The sequence below is a fragment of the Triticum dicoccoides genome, chromosome 3B, assembly GCF_002162155.2.
Source record: "Triticum dicoccoides isolate Atlit2015 ecotype Zavitan chromosome 3B, WEW_v2.0, whole genome shotgun sequence".
In the NCBI taxonomy this organism is placed as follows: Eukaryota; Viridiplantae; Streptophyta; class Magnoliopsida; order Poales; family Poaceae; genus Triticum; species Triticum dicoccoides.
In genome coordinates, this window is record NC_041385.1 from 577,375,747 (window position 1) to 577,395,340 (window position 19,594).

Consider the following 19,594-nt stretch of genomic DNA (forward strand, 5'->3'; position numbering starts at 1 on the left):
CGCGCGCGCGCGCACGCGCTTTCTCTCACTCTCGCGATGAGAAATCTGTTATTTTCCCTTGCGACATTTTTCAGAGGTATGCATGTGTAGTTATCGATGTTTTCTTTTCCCTATATTGTTATAGTGGGGTGTTTATTTGCAATCCGGGGCGCCTCCGGTACGAAAGAAAAACGGATCTTACGCTATAAATTATAAGTTTGCTCCCAAAACGATATTTTAAAAATATTTAACAGGTAAAATTAACATCATATTCAGATTCCACATATTTGTCTAATAAAATTTCATATATAATATGTTAAAATCAAAGTTACCGTTTAAAAGATACCGATAACTTAGAAAATCATTTATTTGACTTAAATATATTCCAAAATAATATTTAATATACTTAACAGGTGAAAATAATCTCATATTCATATTCTACATATTTTTCTAATCAAATTTCATATATAACATGTTCAAATCGGAGTTACGGTTTAAAAGATATGGATGATTTAAAAAAACATTACAACAACAACAACAACAACAAAGCCTTTAGTCCCAAACAAGTTGGGGTAGGCTAGAGGTGAAACCCATAAGATCTCGCAACCAACTCATGGCTCTGGCACATGGATAGCAAGCTTCCACGCACCCCTGTCCATAGCTAGCTCTTTGTCGATACTCCAATCCTTCAGGTCTCTCTTAACGGACTCCTCCCATGTCAAAATCGGTCGACCCCGCCCTCTCTTGACATTCTCCGCACGCTTTAGCCGTCCGCTATGCACTGGAGCTTCTGGAGGCCTGCGCTGAATATGCCCAAACCATCTCAAACGATGTTGGACAAGCTTCTCCTCAATTGGTGCTACCCCAACTCTATCTCGTATATCATCATTCCGGACTCGATCCTTCCTCGTGTGGCCACACATCCATCTCAACATACGCATCTCCGCCACACCTAACTGTTGAACATGTCGCCTTTTAGTCGGCCAACACTCCGCGCTATACAACATTGCGGGTCGAACCGCCGTCCTGTAGAACTTGCCTTTTAGCTTTTGTGGCACTCTCTTGTCACAGAGAATGCCAGAAGCTTGGCGCCACTTCATCCATCCGGCTTTGATTCGATGGTTCACATCTTCATCAATACCCCCATCCTCCTGCAACATTGACCCCAAATACCGAAAGGTGTCCTTCCGAGGTACCACCTGGCCATCAAGGCTAACCTCCTCCTCCTCACAGCTAGTAGTACTGAAACCGCACATCATGTACTCGGTTTTAGTTCTACTAAGCCTAAACCCTTTCGATTCCAAGGTTTGTCTCCATAACTCTAACTTCCTATTTACCCCCATCCGACTATCGTCAACTAGCACCACATCATCCGCAAAGAGCATACACCATGGGATATCTCCTTGTATACCCCTTGTGACCTCATCCATCACCAATGCAAAAAGAGCTCAAAGCTGACCCCTGATGCAGTCCTATCTTAATCGGGAAGTCATCGGTGTCGACATCACTTGTTCGAACACTTGTCACAACATTATTGTACATGTCCTTCATGAGGGTAATGTACTTTGCTGGGACTTTGTGTTTCTCCAAGGCCCACCACATGACATTCCGCGGTATCTTATCATAGGCCTTCTCCAAGTCAATGAACACCATATGCAAGTCCTTCTTATGCTCCCTATATCTCTCCATAAGTTGTCGTACCAAGAAAATGGCTTCCATGGTCGACCTCCCAGGCATGAAACCAAACTGATTTTTGGTCACGCTTGTCATTCTTCTTAAGCGGTGCTCAATGACTCTCTCCCATAGCTTCATTGTATGGCTCATCAGCTTAATTCCACGGTAATTAGTACAACTCTGAACATCCCCCTTGTTCTTGAAGATTGGTACTAATATACTCCGTCTCCATTCTTCTGGCATCTTGTTTGCCCGAAAATGAGGTTGAAAAGCTTGGTTAGCCATACTATCGCTATGTCCCCGAGACCTTTCCACACCTCAATGGGGATACAATCAGGGCCCATCGCCTTGCCTCCTTTCATCCTTTTTAAAGCCTCCTTCACCTCAGACTCCTGGATGCGCCGCACAAAACGCATGCTGGTCTCATCAAAGGAGTCATTCAGTTCAATGGTAGAACTCTCATTCTCCCCATTGAACAGCTTGTCGAAGTACTCCCGCCATCTATGCTTAATCTCTTCGTCCTTCACCAAGAGTTGGCCTGCTCCGTCCTTGATGCATTTGACTTGGCCAATATCCCTCGTCTTCCTCTCCCGGATCTTAGCCATCTTATAGATGTCCCTTTCACCTTCCTTCGTGCCTAACCGTTGGTAGAGGTCCTCATATGCCCGACCCCTTGCTTCACCAACAGCTCGCTTTGCGGCCTTCTTCGCCATCTTGTACTTCATTGTTTGACTTAAATATGATTCGAAGATGAATTACCTAAAACATCAGGGGGGTTTCGAAAAATGTAAAATAACGGTTCGGATGTGACTTAAATCTGGACTCGGGTTGATTTCAACAAAACACATGGACTTTTGTGTAAACTATGAAAAATGATTCGTTTTAACTTAAAACAGGACTGCGGGTTGAATTCTCTGAATAGAGGGACTTTTCTGAAAAATGCCATGACGGACGAAAGAAACCCAATTTGCTTTATTATTTTGATGATTGATACTATTATTAATTCTGAACCCCTCAGATTTTAATCAACTTGAGCATAATAAGCTGATCAAAAGTAAATAGTTAATTATCAACAAATACATTAGCGCATCTTACTTGAGATATTGGGGTGTCATGTTCTTCAGTAATGAGGGATGTCTAAGAACTAGATTGCACCATTCCTTGTCAATTTTCCATCATGTTTTGTGTCTGCCTCCTCAAAAGTCTTATAACAAGAGGTAAATAATTTTGAGGAAATAATGCGACCAATGCATAACACACAGGTCAGTCATTTAGTGTAATGTTCCAGGGTAGCATTTGTTCAACAATGCACTGATATAAAGCCTCCTTCTGCAAAACCCCTGCAATAACAAGCTCTGGCGCAATGATATAACTCTAAAGTTCATTACCTACTCGACAGCATTAATGGAAATGGGCAGTACTAATAGCTATAGCTATAGCCTATAGGCATATATCTTGGAGTTCACATAAATGTTTGTCACACCATAATGACATTCATAGGGATATATACTATGTCAAATTTGGATAACTTCATTAAAGTTCATAGTTTCAGCTGATTCCCTTGTGATCAAGCTTTGATTTGGTTGGTCACTATGTCTCCACTCTAGACGCTTGTGTATCTGGATGACCCTCAGCACTAAACAAATACAATGTTGATTATTTGATATCGTGACTTGTGAACTTATTTTGCCTGCATACATCATGTGACTCACGTCAATATTTCAACGATAAGAACTGGTGACCAAGTCGAAACCTGATTGTTTATCCAAATATTTCTGTCAATTACCCTTTCCATCTCTAGCTGTGTTGTTGAAGTTTGAATATGAAAAGTGCACTATAGGACTTAAAGCCAATGTAATCATTGGGCCCTTTTATTTTGAGAAATGTAATCATTGGACCTAACATCTGGTTAAACTCATGTAGGTTATCAGTATCTACGAAAACTTTTTGGCATCTATCGAATCAAGTAACTCGCAGGTTTCAGAAAAAGGAGTTCTGCAAATACTGCTAGATCTCCGTTTCATTGGTGATATCCTATCCGGAGGCAAAAACTCTTCGGCCAATCCTTCTGAAACAAAGATAAAACAGGACAATGCTAAGACTACCTTCAGGAGAAAACAATCACAATTCCAGGCAGATTCAGCTACCATAGAGCCTATAAACAAGCTGATCAATAAATTCTCGCAGAGATTGGATCCAATAGACTGGGCTACGTAAGTAATTTCTCTGTTTGAAATTGTTATACATGTATATGATCGACGTACTAAAAAAATGAAACATGTCTCTCCCTTGTAACAGGTATGAATCTTACTTATGGGAGAATGAGAAGCAATCTTACAAGCGCTGCGTTGTTCTTTTTGGTTTCTTGGTTCAACTGAATCACATGTATACTGGTGCGGCACAAAAGTTACCAACAAAAACAAATACAGATTCAAATATTATGAGGTGCTCCCAGGTTCCAAGATTCAAGTACCTACCAATCAGGTAAACAATTGTTCTGTCTAACCTGTAAACGTACAATTGTTAGTTCCATGGTCCAGTTTTTAGAGAGAGCATGGTGCATCTTTTATAATATGATAATATCTTAGTTTGTTAATTTCCGACACATCATTGTGTTATCCTTCAATTTTTTTTATGAGATGATATTATTAATAGTAGTGATAATTAATATAAACAATAGAAGTTGAATGCCTACATCCTGGGGTGCGTACTGTCATACTGCATACTTGACAGTTGAGTTGTTGTGAATGGTGTCGCATGGGGTTTTCCGTATTCTGCACCAACGAGTACAAACTGCTCTTTGGTACCAATTTGCATAAACTAGTTTGCTAAAATGTCAATAACAAACATCTGTATGGCATATACCTGTCTGACATACCAATGTTGCAGTCATAAGTCATAACTTCTGGATGAAATTAAGTATATACCTTGTGGTCACATGACAGGTTTTAAGTCATTGTTTTCTTATTAATTAAGTGGATACTATCCTCTAGCTTATTAGGCAGGGTCAGCTATAAAATTGACAAAACACTCATGGTCAATTGTCAAAGATATGTTTTCAGTTTGGCTTCTGCCTGTAGGATGGCTTAATGGATAGTTGTTACTATACTTTTCTGATTGTTATTTTGGGCCTCTGGTGGGTGTTCCTTATTTTTCATTGTGTGATTTGGCTGTAATGAACAAATATGCTAGTTTTTAGACTAACTGCTTCCCTATTCACCTTTTCCGCTTGCAGTGCCCCAGCTCTATCATCAAGAACACCCAAGTCATCACTACAGTCTCCATCTGATGATTCAACATCTAGGAACCCTTGGAAATCATCATATTCAAATGGGGAAAGATCTACCATATCAGAATATGATAATAATGCAAGTCTTGGAAGTGCAGCTCCATTGCTCAAGTCCTTTGTTACGCAGGTAAAGTAACCAGCCATATGTTTTTTCACCCTTTTTTGTTGGCTCTTAAATTTAAAAGTTGTAGCGAAACTAGCCAATGGTGATAATGCATGGTGTAGGTTCTCATAAATGTAGCCCTATATGTCAATACTCATTATGGTTGGCCTGGGACTGCATAGTCATGTAGGAAGTTATCCTGAGTTAATTCAGTTAAGCACGTAAAGAGAATTATGGACATCGTATGGATTCATGTATTGAGTGTCACTAGCACATACTATTTGTATCAAGTCAACCTTGTCTTTTCTATATGGTTGAATTTCGTTAGGTCCAGTTTGGTAGGCAGAACTGGAAGGATTCTGTATTCAGTTTGTATACTGATTGTTAAATTAAGATGTTTTGTCATTTCCCTTCATCAAGCCTGTCGACTAGGTTTTAGACATTGAACTTCTGTCTAATTGAAAAGCAGCAATGCCCAGCTAAACATATCCATGCAATGTTTTTATATCAGGTTGGGAGCAAATTTGGGGAGAACACATCTAGATGGGGTTCCATGCTCTCTGATGGCCAGGTAGGGCTGAGCGACATTCTTCCTGGACCAGCAGCTGGGTTCTTCTCATCTTTCACATCTGGGGCCCGATATGATTCATAGTCAAAGTAGTGTGAATGAAGGTCTCGAGTCCATACGTCCTCTTATACATCAACAAACGAAAATGCACATAACAAGATAATGGCATCACCACTGCTGATGGGTGAGATTTGTCATTGGGAATCTGTTGCTTACAGAATGATGACACATAGTTGGCCTGTTGATGGTCAGCACATCCATGCTTGCCTCTTACATTTTATCTGATCGGTGGGCATCCGGGGAGAAGCTCAAGCAGATCTGACGGCGCGGCCTGCTTCCAGCCTGTAGAGATGGAGGAGGCGCTGATACTAGGAGGAATCAAATGCTTTTTCTACGTGTTTTCTGCGTGCAATTTGAAGGCGTATCGGAGAGAGCAAGTGCAGCTTTGTAATGATACCAGCTCACCATTTTTGGTGCGTCTCGATCAACTTGTGTACATTTAAGGCCTCATGATTTATGAAGAGAATTTTGGAGTCCATTCTTTTCTCTTGTTTTTGGTCTCGGCGGTTTGGGAGGATGTTATATTCGAACAGTTGTGAGGCTGCTGTTGTGGTGTTTCCAAATTGATGTGTAGTAAGTAGTTGTGTACACTGCAAATAGCAATAAAACATGTATTCTATCTTTCAAAAGGGTCGCCAGTTTTATTTCACTGTACCTTTGGACTAAATTTTATTGCCTAAGTACATCTCTAACGCCAACCCTCGAACCATTTGCATAAGTCCGGACAGTGTTCTTTATCCCGTATCGGTCCGTCGAGTGGTCCAGACATACTTTTTTCTGTAAATTTTGCATAAGTCCGGACAGTGGTCTTTATCCCGTATCGGTTCGTATTTTATCCCGTATCGGTCCGTCGAGTGGTCCAGACATACTTTTTCCTGCAAATTTTGCATAAGTCCGGACAGTGGTCTTTATCCCGTATCGGTTCGTCGAGTGGTCCAGACATACCTTTTTTCCGCAAATTTTGCATAAGTCTGAACAGTGTTCTTTATCCCGTATCGGTCCGTCGAGTGGTCCAGACATACTTTTTCCCGCAAATTTTGCATAAGTCCGGACAGTGTTCTTTATCCTGTATCGGTCCGTCGAGTGGTCCAGACATACTTTTTCCCGCAAATTTTGCATAAGTCCGGACAGTGTTCTTTATCCCGTATCGGTCCGTCGAGTGGTCTAGACATACTTTTTCCCGCAAATTGAAGCAAAGTTGGCCTGTTGGATGGAAAGCAAAGTTGGGGGTGCTTTGCACTGAGTCCGTAGGACTCCTACTACCCGGCCCACTAAATCCCCCTTCCGGGCCCATTTTCTTCTGATCCGCCTTTTCTTCCCCTTGTTTTGCATTTGCACCTCCTCCTTCGATGCCACTGATGTACCTCTCTTGCCGCCACACATGCATTGCCGGACCTTCATAACCGGCACCGATGCACCCGCTCGCCTTTTATAACGGCGCCGTCCACCCAGGACCCGTTCATGGCCAGGTACACTCCTTCCCATCGATGACGTCCATGGTAGACACCACACCCGACAAGTGTTTCAGTCAAATGCCATTGAGCTATTTTTCAAACATCATGTCGCTTTTGTATAGTACAAAGGATGACGGGGTACTCTGACCATGGAGGATGAGTTGTTGTGTGATGCGTGGTTGGCTGTATCCACGGATTTCGTAGGCAGGCACAGAAGAGGGCTCTTTTGGCAGCGTGTGCATGATTCGTTTCACGCTCAAAAGCACATTGCACCCTACGGCATGCTCATCATCCAACAACACAATGTGAGGTTGTTATCGTATCGATGGTACGCCATCCAGACCACCATCACCAAGTTTTGTGACACTTGTTTCTCGGTTGGAGGCAAGATGGCCATTGCGCGTGGCAGCGAAGGAGACCGTAAGTTTTGCTTCTTCTTGCTCAACTTGTCGATTGAATCATCCATTCACTCAATGTTGCTCTACATATTGTGTAGCCCGTAGCGCTGCCGTGATGTATCACAGGATAGAGAGACTGTGATTTAGGTGCATACACCGTTTGATGAAGTTTGAAGGGGTAGTATGTGTGGGACGAAATAAGCCGTTCATGAGAAACTTTTTGAACATCCGGTTAATCTCGTCGAATTTGTATTGTACTAGACTTATTTGCATGCTATGTATGGATGATTTATGATATTTTATATCTAAACTTTGATGAATTCCGTTTGGATTTTCATGAATTTCGTCCGGTGTGTTGAACACGGTTTCAAGTGTATGCGGGTAGCATTGAATGGCCAGCTTCCGCATCTATGTTCATGGACTGGTTCTCTGTCCGCGGACGGACGCTGAAGCAAATTAGGCATAAGAGTGATATTCAGGAGCACGCACGCAGAAAGCGTGGGTTAGCACGAGAAATTGAAATCTGTTGGCATCACGGCGTTGCGGCCGGTGGATGAGACGTTGCTTTGCCCGCGACGTCTGCCCGCTCTCTCTCTCTCTCTCTCTGACGGATTTCAAAAAGTATCTGAAGCGGAAGGAAAGGCGTTGCCCTTTCCTTGCTTGCCTTGACGTATGCGGTGATCCGGCGCGCACGGACCCGGACAGCGAGCCGCCAACGACCCCCCCCGTCCAGCCGGCCGACGAGGAGTGATGTGCACGTCTGATAATGTTTTACCCGGACAAACGAAGAAATCGTTGGTTGTTGTATCATATCACTCACAGTGCATTTATATTGTGCGTGAATGAGTGCTGTCCCAACTTTTGCGGCCTTTTCCCCCGTCCAAAAACTCCGATCCTGCCAAGGTGGCAAGGCCCATGCACTCGGCCATTCCATCAAAGCGAACACCCCTGATCGGTTTCTACAGGAGCTCATGCAACGAGCTTTATATCTTGGAGATAATCCGCCCATTATTCTACGCCCGCTGATTCGACGCCGCACCCACCGGATCCAACTCTTTAGCGTGGATTTCATCCAGCGAGGCGCCTGGCTCATCACATCCTTGATTTCATTTTTAAAATGTGGCTCTGAGCTGCGATGGGATGGAGTTACCTCACCTTCTAGACTTCAGAGTACACACGTTCTCCAGTCTCCCCTCTTTAAAATTTGCCGGTGGGCCTGCCGTGCAATATCTTCGTTTTAGTCTTGGGCTGCAACTTTTCCACCTAGCAAATTACCCGGTCGCATCATCTTTCGGTGCCGCTTCTTCCTCCGGATATGGGATATGCAACTTGGCCCGCGACTGGTTTGGGCACCATTGCTTCCATACTACTATCTCTTGGATATGCAACTTGGCCCGCGACTGGTTTGGGCATGCAGTCACTTAATTATTCATAAAGACCTTACAAAATAATACATCAGTAAATCTGAAGCCACCATCTCGGCAACATCTGTCGGTACTCCTATCCACTTGGTGAAGGGGTGCCGAAAATCTGAGCCGAATACCAAACCGACTTCATACCTAAACCTAGCATCTAAAGCCGGAGGCCCCAACCAAACCAAGCCACAATGTCGGGTCTGGGGCACACACACTGGTTCGGCACACTCTCAGAGGCCTGCCATCGACACCACCACGACGCCAAACAGCACCGCCCCCCTGAGCGAGTCCGTCAATCCGCATCGGACGCCGAGACTCCACTACGCCATGCCGCTGAGATCATTGTCATCGGTGTGGAGTGAAACCCCACTCCGCCACTGGGCCCTTCCAGTCCGCACCTGCTCCGAAACAATGCCCCCAAGAGGGAGAACAACATCAAAGATGTTGTCATCGTCCAATTCGGGAAGACCCAGATCTAGGGAGGGTTTCCCCCGGAGCAGCCCGAGGAAGATGACGTTGCCTGCAACGACGATGCCTCAAAAGGAAACAATGTCAATGACGCCACCATTGTCCATCAAGACCGAAGTCGACGCGATTTTCACCTGTAGTCGTGCCATCCCGACCCAGTAGCTAGTAGCTGACTGGAATCGCGCGGTGCCTCGCCGAGTAGACGCGCGCAACGGCCGGAACACTGAGGACCACCATCGCAGCCCCAATCCACCATCATCGTCCGCCACTACTGCCCAGAAGACAGCACCAACCGGCCGCCATCGCCGTCCACAGCCCGCGCCGCCTCGTGCTTGGGACCACGAATCTGGGCCAGATCGCCGCGCCGCCAAGACCCAGCACGGCTCCACCACCGAAGGCCACATCCACGTCACGTGCCTCCCAACGTAGCCACTAGGAATCTGGTCGCAACACCGCGACCTCCGCATCGCGACGCCCTTGTCCATCAAATCTGGCCTGCATCAGATCCACGCGCGAGGGGCGGAAGAGCCCTGTCGTCGCCTGCGCTGGCTGGGCTTCGCCGGTCACGCCCTCTGGCGGTGGCAGGGAGGGAAGGTGTAGGAGGAGGAGCGTTGGGAGGCGGCTAGGGTTCCCTCCCGTCGCCTGCAGGGGCGACCTGGGAGGGACTGGGAGAGTAGCTAATTAGGGTTTTGTGTTTCATGGGGAACCTTTAGGATTGTATGGAACCTAAGCTCTCTCTTAATTAATGAATGAACGCGGCAAATCATATTTGCCTTTTTCAGAAGAAATTTAGACTCCGGTGCCTGTATACTACTATTACTAGACAAATTCATCATGGACAGCTATTTTTCAAAATCTTTAGTCTTTTGCAGTTCCACCTGACATTTGCACCTCACCATAAGAGCATCTCCAGCCGTTGGCCCTGTTCCTGGCGGCGCTTGAAGTACGTCGCCCACGCCGCGTGGTTGTCGGCGGCGTACTGGGAGAGGGCGAGCTGCTCCTCTGTCAGGGAGGCTTGCACGCGCTCGACCTCGGCGGCGAAGAAGGCGGGGCGTGCCTCGATGTCGGGCACCGGGGGAATGGGCACTCCCCCGTTGCTGAGTCTCCACCCCGTCGACCCGGCGCACATGTCCGATGGCGCCGGGATGTTCGCGTCGAACAGTAGCCAGGCCTCCCACTCGTGAAGCGAGCGGCAGCCGAAGCTGTTGGCCGCCGCAGCGTCACCGGGGAAACGCGCGGCCATCGGGCTTGGAAGAGAGGGAGGGAGGGGGGAAGAAGCGTCGGCGGCTGCGCACGGGAGAGGGAGAGCTCGACGGCGGGGCGGCTAGGGCCGGTGTGGCCAGAGGCGAGGGAGGCCACCGGCTTATATAGCCGCGCCATGTGTGTACGCGTGGCGGGAAGGGAGGCGTCGCCGCGCCGCCCGTGAGGAATCAATGGCAAGGCTGACCGGCGGCAGCCTTGCCATTGATTCTACGCGGGAAATCGAGGTGTGACGACGAGGCGGCGTCTCGCTGACTCGGCGGGCCCGTGCCTCTTTCGCGCCAAAACCGTCCGCCCCGGCGCCCCCGGGCGCCCCTCAGCGTGCCGGGTTCGGCCTGAGTCCATCGACACTGATTTAGGTCTAAGCCGACAAAAAACGGGCTCCTGAAGACCCGACTGGATCGATTTTTCAGAGCCAGCACGAAAAGATCGCCCGGGGTTATTGGCAAGTGACAGAGACTGAACAGACACACACATGTGATCGGTAAGTAATTCAGTAGTACAGGACACCTTCAAAGTTCTATGCTGGGTGTGCCGTCGAAAAGTACTTGGCACTAGTTTTGCCCCTACAAGATCAGATCCGGCATTGAACATGTGCAGATGATTCCTTGCCGGTCCCCGAATTCGCAGCACGCCTTTGAAAACTGCCGTACAAAAGCAGGAGTACTCCCCTCCCCTGGCTAACTTGTGTTTTATTAGTGTTACTTTCCTTTATTATTTTCTCTCCCCAATCTCTGTCTCTACGCGGGGCCCCGAGCGAGAGAGGCGGCTTTTGTGGGGTGATTGGTCTCAGTTTTTTGCGTTAAAAGGAGCGGCAGCCATCTCTCCCCAGGTTTGTTTCCGGGATCTTCTCTTTTCCAAACCGGTGTGCCCCCTCACCATGAGGTTGCTTAACGCCAAAGCTATAGTTGTTTTCCTTTGGGGGTTTAGCTGCCGCTGCTACAAGTATTAGCTGTAGAAAAATGAGGATTGTTGACAGTTTAACTAACTGCTTAAGCCTTTAGGTGACGTAGTTGATGCACCGAGGACATGGAGTTTTGAATCCGAGCTCACATGCTCTCCGATGAACAGTAAATACTGAAAAAGTAAACTAATTGAAAAGATTATGATTTTTTTATAAACATTGATGAATGTTTTGAGTGCATCAAAATTGTGCGGTGAAATGACAATAGTGGAGGTCCGGGCAAAAAGAAAATTTAATGCTTCGAGAAAGACTTGTTTTTCTTTGTTGGAAGTATTTTGGAGCGTCGATTTTGTTATTTTTGTCCAGACCTCTACGAATGTCATTTCATCACAAGATTTCGCAAGCAGTTAAAAAATTTCAGTAATGTTTATAACAAAAATCATTCGCAATTCTTTTAGTTTACTATTCATCAGGGAGCATGTGTGAGCTCGGCACCAGAAGAGCACTTTCTGAAGCTATATGTTTAATCGAGTGATTCTCTTGAAAGAATAATTGTCTTTCTTCTGATGAATTAACAGAGGCTCTGTCTTCTCATTAAGAAGCAATGCCTCTTTGACCCGCGGGCATTTTATTTGTTTCTTGCTAGTATACCCGTCTACAGACGCGTATACAAACGATGAAGGATCTCCTCTTCGTTGCCGCTTCTCTCATAGAATTGATTAGGGTCTAAGATTGGCTTGGTATCCCTCTTCCGATATTTTGATAAATCGGCCAATTTATCGCTTATCGTTGTCTAACTGATAAGATAAATCACCCGATAAATTAGCCGATATAGCGATAAATCGGCCGATATGCCGATAAACTGGCCGATTTACCGCTTATCATGGGTCGACTGATAAGTTTCTGATAAGCGATATCCTCAACATTGAGCCCTTGTCAACCTGTCTTCCTTGGGTGACGCAACATTGGATGCCACAAGACGGAATTCACCTCTATCCTCATGCTCAGTTCTTCGAGCTTCAGAACGAGAGTTGCACATGGGTTTTCGAAATTCTCTGTTTTGTCTATGATCATCTTTGAGAGATTGAATGAAGGACCTTTTGAATATCTTGTAACATAAGTACTTACATTTTTTTTCTCTTTGCTTAATTAGTGAAATGAAGCAATTTTTTTGCCTCCATTTAGAAAAAATATGAAATTTCCTTGAAGTAGATAGAGCAATACTACTGCAACTTACATGCTTCTAACACTATAGTAACCGTCTTTAGTTTTCTTTTTTGGAAATGGAGGCGTACCCCCGGCCTCTGCATCATGATGATGCATGCAGCCATCTTATTAAACAAATCCACAAAGTGGCACAAAGTCATAAAAGTATTACAGCTCGCAAATAGAGCGAAAGAAAGAAAAATACATGCTGACAATCACAACCAGTACGGCAATATGAAGGATAAGCTCCCTAGACTCCTATCATGTTATGCGACCGCCATCCGAACCGGTTAAATATAGCCCGTGCTATCATCTCTCACTGGTTGCACCCAGTAACCAAAGGCTCCCTAGAGTTCTTTGTTCCCTTGAGATCCAGTCGGCTTAGTGCCTAGTTGCCTCATCATTCATTTGAAAACATACCCGTTGCACAAACCAATTGAAGGCAGAGCAATTAATAGAAAGGGTAAAGGAGCAAAAATAATTACTACTTTGTGTGCTATGCAACTTAGATGCACCGCTTCCTCTCACAAGAGGAAAGAAGATTATGGTTTTGCTATTTATGAAGCGTCGCTCATGATTACATGATCTAAACACGAGATTTCTGCAGTTAGAAAGGGTTGAGAGAAGATCTTGATTGGACAACTATCAACATCGACCGAGAAGTAACTACCCGTGGACCGATTGAGCCATCGAACACCCTAAAAACAATAATGCTTTCGCCAAAAGCATATGCGATGTTTTTTCTTTATGGAAAAGATGATTATGGGGGTTCAACATGTGTTGAACAAGTAAACATTCCTGCCCGTCTTGCAGCAACTTGCATTAACTCACTCGCAAAAAAAAAGCAACTTGCATTAACTTATTTGACCCCTGGATCAACACGGTTGTTGAACAATGACCAGGCTTGTAGCTGCGAGTCAACTCAGATGTAATAAGTCCTTAGGTCTCTCCCACCAACAGCATCAACAAGGGGACACATTGTTAATTGAACTGCTCCATGATCCCCTGCGTCCATAACAATATTTGAATCTATTAAGCTAAATCCATTGGGTGGACGAGGGAGTACCATCATCGGCAGTAGGCGTCGCATGATTGATTTTTATAGTGAGTGATTTTTTTTAATGCCCGGACCAGCACCCGATCATCATCATGAGGAACCAAACAAACAAACAGCAGAGTATATTGATTTAAGTGGAAATAATTCTGTCTGAATGGAATGTGGCAATGCTGTAGCTGTACCAACCAGTACAACGCAATAGATCATAGACAATAATTTTGCTCAAAGGCATAGAGAAACCAAAAGATTGGAGCCCATTCTCCCGTCAACTCTTTATCCCTAACCAACTTGGCACTAAACAAATGAAGCAAAGGGCATCGGCAATAGTGTGGATGTTGGGAGCACATCGCCCATGCAGCGCAGCAACTTGCGTTGGCGGCAACGGCATGCAAGAGGGAGGGAGGGAGAAACAAACGTGCAGCACAACTGAATTGCTTGCTTGGCCCGCGCGCTCCGCCTGACCATTCTTCATTCTCGCCATGGTAGGTTACTGCTCTACTGTTGTTTGCTTGCTTTCCCTCTCCAACAGCTGAGCTGGTACGGCACCGAGCGCACGAAATGGAAAGCTTTGTGGGAGCCATTTGGCATCTTGCTAGGAGCAGATTCTTTCTTTGACACTTCACATGCCACCATTGCATGCTTGCTTGGGACTGCTAACCACGATCTGTTTGCTTGCCCACAAACAGCAAACGCCTTGAAAGAAAAAAAAAAGCTCAAAAGATAAAAGCATCACACGGATGTATGAGTGATGATAAACCAAATGGCAGGAGTATGCACCTGACCTAACCCAACCCCACAACCACATAATTATATTCCCTTTATCCATTACCAGTTCCACGAGAGGGAGAGGGAGAGGGAGTGGGAGCACACACGCACTTGGCGCAGGACCCATTTTTGGGCAAGAGCACAGGAGAAAACCGTGTGCATACGAAACCAGTGGGCGAAGAAGGGCAAAAGCTGATGACAAGGACACACCATAGGTGCGAGCAGGCAGCGGCGCAGCGAGGCAAGGCAACAATCTCCGGCCGGCTCATTCAGCCCGAACCACTTGCGACGACGACGACGGCGCGCCACCGCTGCTGCTACCTGCCATCTAGAAGAAGATTTCTACCCACCCCGTCGACGACAGGCCATTGGTTTGACGTCAAGGTTTGTTTCTGATCATTGGATGCCCAGCTCACGGAGAGAAGTTTCTCCCGCACTCATGGAGTGCTATGTTGTGCTGTAGTAGTATTATTTCTGTTGTTGGATGTGAGAGGTTGAATAATTCGGCCTTGTTTTCAGGTTGGCTTGTGAGACGGTCTAGAAGGATCATTGGTCCAGCCAAGAGGATTAGGCATGCGGGTCGTGTGACACCGAGCTGGAAACCGGACTGGCGAATGACTTCATTTACACGAGAGGCGGTTGGTTTGGGCACTGTGAGCTCCTCCTGCAACGACACACAGCCGACCTCCAGCACCATCGACCTAGTAGATGACATGACGTTCTGGTGATCTGGCGGGAGAGAAATATTGCTGTATGGATGTAGTATGATTTAGTGCATGTTTGTTTCACAGGATTCTAGAAAAAGCGGGAATAGAAAACAACAAATGATTGAAATGTCATGATCATCATCTTGATCCTACATGATTTTGGTTAGTTTGATTGTATTGTGTTGAAAAAAAGGATTTCCCCCCTGTGAAGTCCTAGTACGACGCAATTGTCCACACCGATGTTTCAGTTGATAACAATAAATTATGGAAGCTCAAAGCTCCTCTTCGAGTGAAGATATTTCTCTGGTTTCTAAGCGGAGGTGTGATCATAACTAGAGATAACCTGTCACGCCGCAATTGGCAATGTAGCAAGACATGTGCATTTTGTTAACATGATCAGTCTATTAAACACCTTTTGAGTTTAAGTTTGCTGGTTCACAGTGTGGGCTATAATTCAATAGTTCACGTAGCTTCAAATCTTTACCCTCACATAGTGTACGTAATATGTTTGGCAACTGATTGTGGGGTATCAACAGACAATTTTCTGCCCACCCCATCGACGACATGCCATTGTTTAATTTGATGTCAAAGTTTGTTTCTGATCTTGGGAGCCCAGTTCACGCATAGAAGTTTCTCCCCCACTCATGGAGTGCTGTGATGTGTTGTATTATTTTTATTGTTGGATGTGAGGGGCTGAATAATTTGACCTTGTTTTCGGCTGGTTTGTGAAACGGTCTAGAAGGATGATTGGTCCAGCCAAAAGAATTAGGCATGCGGGTCGGGTGACACCGAGCCGGAAACCAGACTGACAAATGACTTCATCTACCCGAGAGGCGGTTGGTTTGGGCACCGTGAGCTCCTCCTGGAACGACACAAAGCCGACCTTGAGCACCGTCGACCTAGCTAGTAGATGACATGACGTCTGGTGGCCTGGTGGGAGAGAATTATTGTTTTATGGATGTAGTATGGTTTAGGGCATGTTTGTTTCACAATATTCTAGAAAAAGCGGGAATAGAAAAAAAACTAATGATTGAAATGTCATGATCACCATCTTGATCCTACATGATTTTGGTTAGTTTGATTATATTGTGCCACAGAAAAAGGGTTTTCCCCCTGTGAAGTCCTAGTACGACGCGGTTGTCCACACCGATATTCCAGTTGATAACAATAAATTATGGAAGCTCAAAACTCCTCTCCGAGTGAAGATATTCCTCTCGTTTCTCAGCAACATCATAACTAGAGATAACCTGTCACACCGCAATTGGCAATGTAGCAAGACATGTGTATTTTGTCAACATGATGAGTCTATTAAACACCTTTTGAATTTAAGTTTGCTCGCTCACAGTGTGGGCCATAGTTCAATAGTTCACGTAGCTTGAAATCTTTAGGGAAAACTTTGTTTTTGCCACTCTAGTTTTTGCCCACTTTACTTATGCCATTCTAGAATTTGACATATCACTTTTGCCACCCTTAGCTTTTGACAATTATCACAATTGCCATTCCGTGGCAAAAACAAAATTTTCAGAGTGGCAGTTATGATACATTTCAAAATCTAAGAGTGGCAAAACTGAAATAAAAAATTATTGCTTTTGCCATCCAATGACATTTATGATGTATTCTCAAAAGGTAGGAGTGGCAAAAGTGAGAAGTCAAATTCTAGAATGGCATAAGCAAAGTAGGCAAAAACTAGAGTGGCAAAAACAAAGTATTCCCTTGACCCCCATATAGTGCATGTAATATGTTTGGCAACTGATTATGGGGTATCAACAAACAATTATTTGCCCACCCCATTTTTGACAGGCCATTGGTTAATTTGACGTCAAGGTTTGTTTCTGATCGTTGGGAGCCCTGCTCACGCAGAGAAGTTTCTCCCCCACTCATGGAGTGATGTGATGTGCTGTATTATTTTTATTGTTGGATGTGAGGGGCTGAATAATTCGGCCTTGTTTTCGGCTGGCTTGTGAAACGGTCTAGAAGGACGATTGGTCCAGCCAAAAGAATTAGGCATGCGGGTCGGGTGACACCGAGCCGGAAACCAGACTGACAAATGACTTCATCTACCCGAGAGGCGGTTGGTTTGGGCACCGTGAGCTCCTCCTGGAACGACACAAAGCCGACCTTCAGCACCGTCGACCTAGCTAGTAGATGACATGACGTCTGGTGGCCTGGTGGGAGAGAAATATTGTTGTATGGATGTACTATGATTTAGGGCATGTTTGTTTCACAGTATTATAGAAAAAGCGGGAATAAAAAAACAAACGATTGAAATGCCATGATCATCATCTTGATCCTACATGATTTTGCTTAGTTTGATTGTATTGTGTCGCAAAAAAAAGGTTTTTCCCCTGTGAAGTCCTAGTACGACGCGATTGTCCACACCGATGTTCCAGTTGATAACAATAAATTATGGAAGCTCAAAACTCCTCTTCGAGTGAAGATATTTCTCTGGTTTCTAAGCAGAGGTGTGATCATAACTAGAGATAACCTGTCATGCCGCAGTTGGAAATGTAGCAAGACATGTGTATTTTGTCAACATGATGAGTCTATTAAACACCTTTTGAGTTTAGGTTTGCTCGTTCACAGTGTGGCCCATAGTTCAATAGTTCACGTAGATTGAAATCTTTATCCCCCACATAGTGCACGTAATATGTTTGGCAACTGATTGTGGGGTATCAACAAACAATTTCTGCCCACCTAATCTTCGACAGGCCATTGGTTAATTTGACGTCAGGGTTTGTTTCTGATCAGTGGTTGCCCAGCTCACGCAGAGAAGTTTCTCCCCACTCATGGAGTGTTGTGATGTGCTGTATTATTTTTATTGCTGGATGTGAGGGGCTGAATAATTCAGCCTTGTTTTCGGCTGGCTTGTGAAATGGTCTAGAAGGATGATTGGTCCAGCCAAGAGAACTAGGCATGCGGGTCGGGTGACACTGGGCCGGAAACCTGACTAAAAAATGACTCCATCTACACGAGAGGCGGTTGGTTTGGGCACCGTGAGCTCCTCCTGGAACAACACAAAGCCAACCTCCAGCACCATCGACCTAGTAGATGACATGACGTCTGGTGGCCTAGCGGGAGAGAAATATTGCTGTATGGATGTAGTATGATTTAGGGCATGTTTGTTTCACAGGATTCTAGAAAAAGCGCGAATAGAAAAAAACAAAGGATTGAAATGTCATGATCATCATCTTGATCCTACATGATTTTGGTTAGTTTGATTGTATTGTATCGCAAAAAAAAGGATTCCGGTGAAGTCCTAGTACGACACGATTGTCCACACCGATGTTCCAGTTGATAACAATAAATTATGAAAGCTCAAAACTCCTCTTCGAGTGAAGATATTCCTCTGATTTCTAAGCAGAGGTGTGATCATAATTAGAGATAACCTGTCATGCCGCAATTGGCAATGTAGCAAGAAATGTGTGTTTTGTCAACATGATGAGTCTATTAAACACCTTTTGAGTGTAAGTTTGCTCGTTCAGAGTGTGGGCCATAGTTCAATAGTTCACGTAGCTTCAAATCTTTACCCCCACATAGTGCACATAATATGTTTGGCAACTGATTGTGGGATATCAACAGACAATTTTGTGCACATATTCTTGTTGGGGTTGTTGCCTTATGTTGGGCATTCACTACTAGGGAAAAACCTAGTAGTGGCGCAGGGTAAAGGCCTAGTAGTAGCATGGGTCACGCTACAGCTAACTAGTTAGTAGTAGCGCGGGGTAAAGGCCTAGCAATAGCGCGAGTCACGCTGCAGCTAACTAGTTAGTAGTAGCACGGGGTAAAGGTCTAGAAGTGGCACGGGTCGCGCTGCAGCTAACTAGTTAGCAGGAGCGCGGTTGCCACCCGCGCTACTACTAACTAATTAGGAATTAAAAAATAAATTCCATCCATGGATGCTGCTGTTGGGCTCATCATCCTCTCCATCCATGGATGCTGCCGTTGGGCGTCATCATCCTCTCCATCCATGGATGCTACTGTTGGGCGTCATCATCCTCTCCATCCATGGTAGATGCTGGCCCTAGAGGGGATGAAATCATCCATGGTGATGGTGCTTTGCCACCCAACTCGTCCCCGCTCCTATCCTCTATTGTTGCTACAAAAGAAGAGAAAAAGATTAGAAGAAGAAGAGAGAGATTGAGAGGAGTAGGAGGAGCAACTCACCATTGGCCGCTGGAGTCGGAGTCAACGCCTAGTGACATGTTGCTGCTTGTCGTGGGACCCTTGACCATGGCGTCTGCATGTCCTCACAAGGCCCTATCCCGGCGAGGAGGTGCAAGTGGTTGC

At 45.3% G+C, this 19,594-nt stretch overlaps 1 protein-coding gene across 1 annotated transcript in view; it reads left to right on the plus strand.

The window, feature by feature from the left end:
* Positions 1-6,302, plus strand: part of LOC119277188 (conserved oligomeric Golgi complex subunit 1-like) — an 11,257-nt gene extending 4,955 nt beyond the window's left edge. Inside the window, exons 3-6 of the mRNA XM_037558430.1 lie at positions 3,577-3,866; positions 3,952-4,137; positions 4,889-5,069; positions 5,557-6,302. Coding sequence (XP_037414327.1) covers positions 3,577-3,866; positions 3,952-4,137; positions 4,889-5,069; positions 5,557-5,697 — 798 coding nt within the window. The 3' untranslated portion in view covers positions 5,698-6,302. The remainder of the gene's footprint in view (positions 1-3,576; positions 3,867-3,951; positions 4,138-4,888; positions 5,070-5,556) is intronic.
* Positions 6,303-19,594: the final 13,292 nt, after the last annotated feature.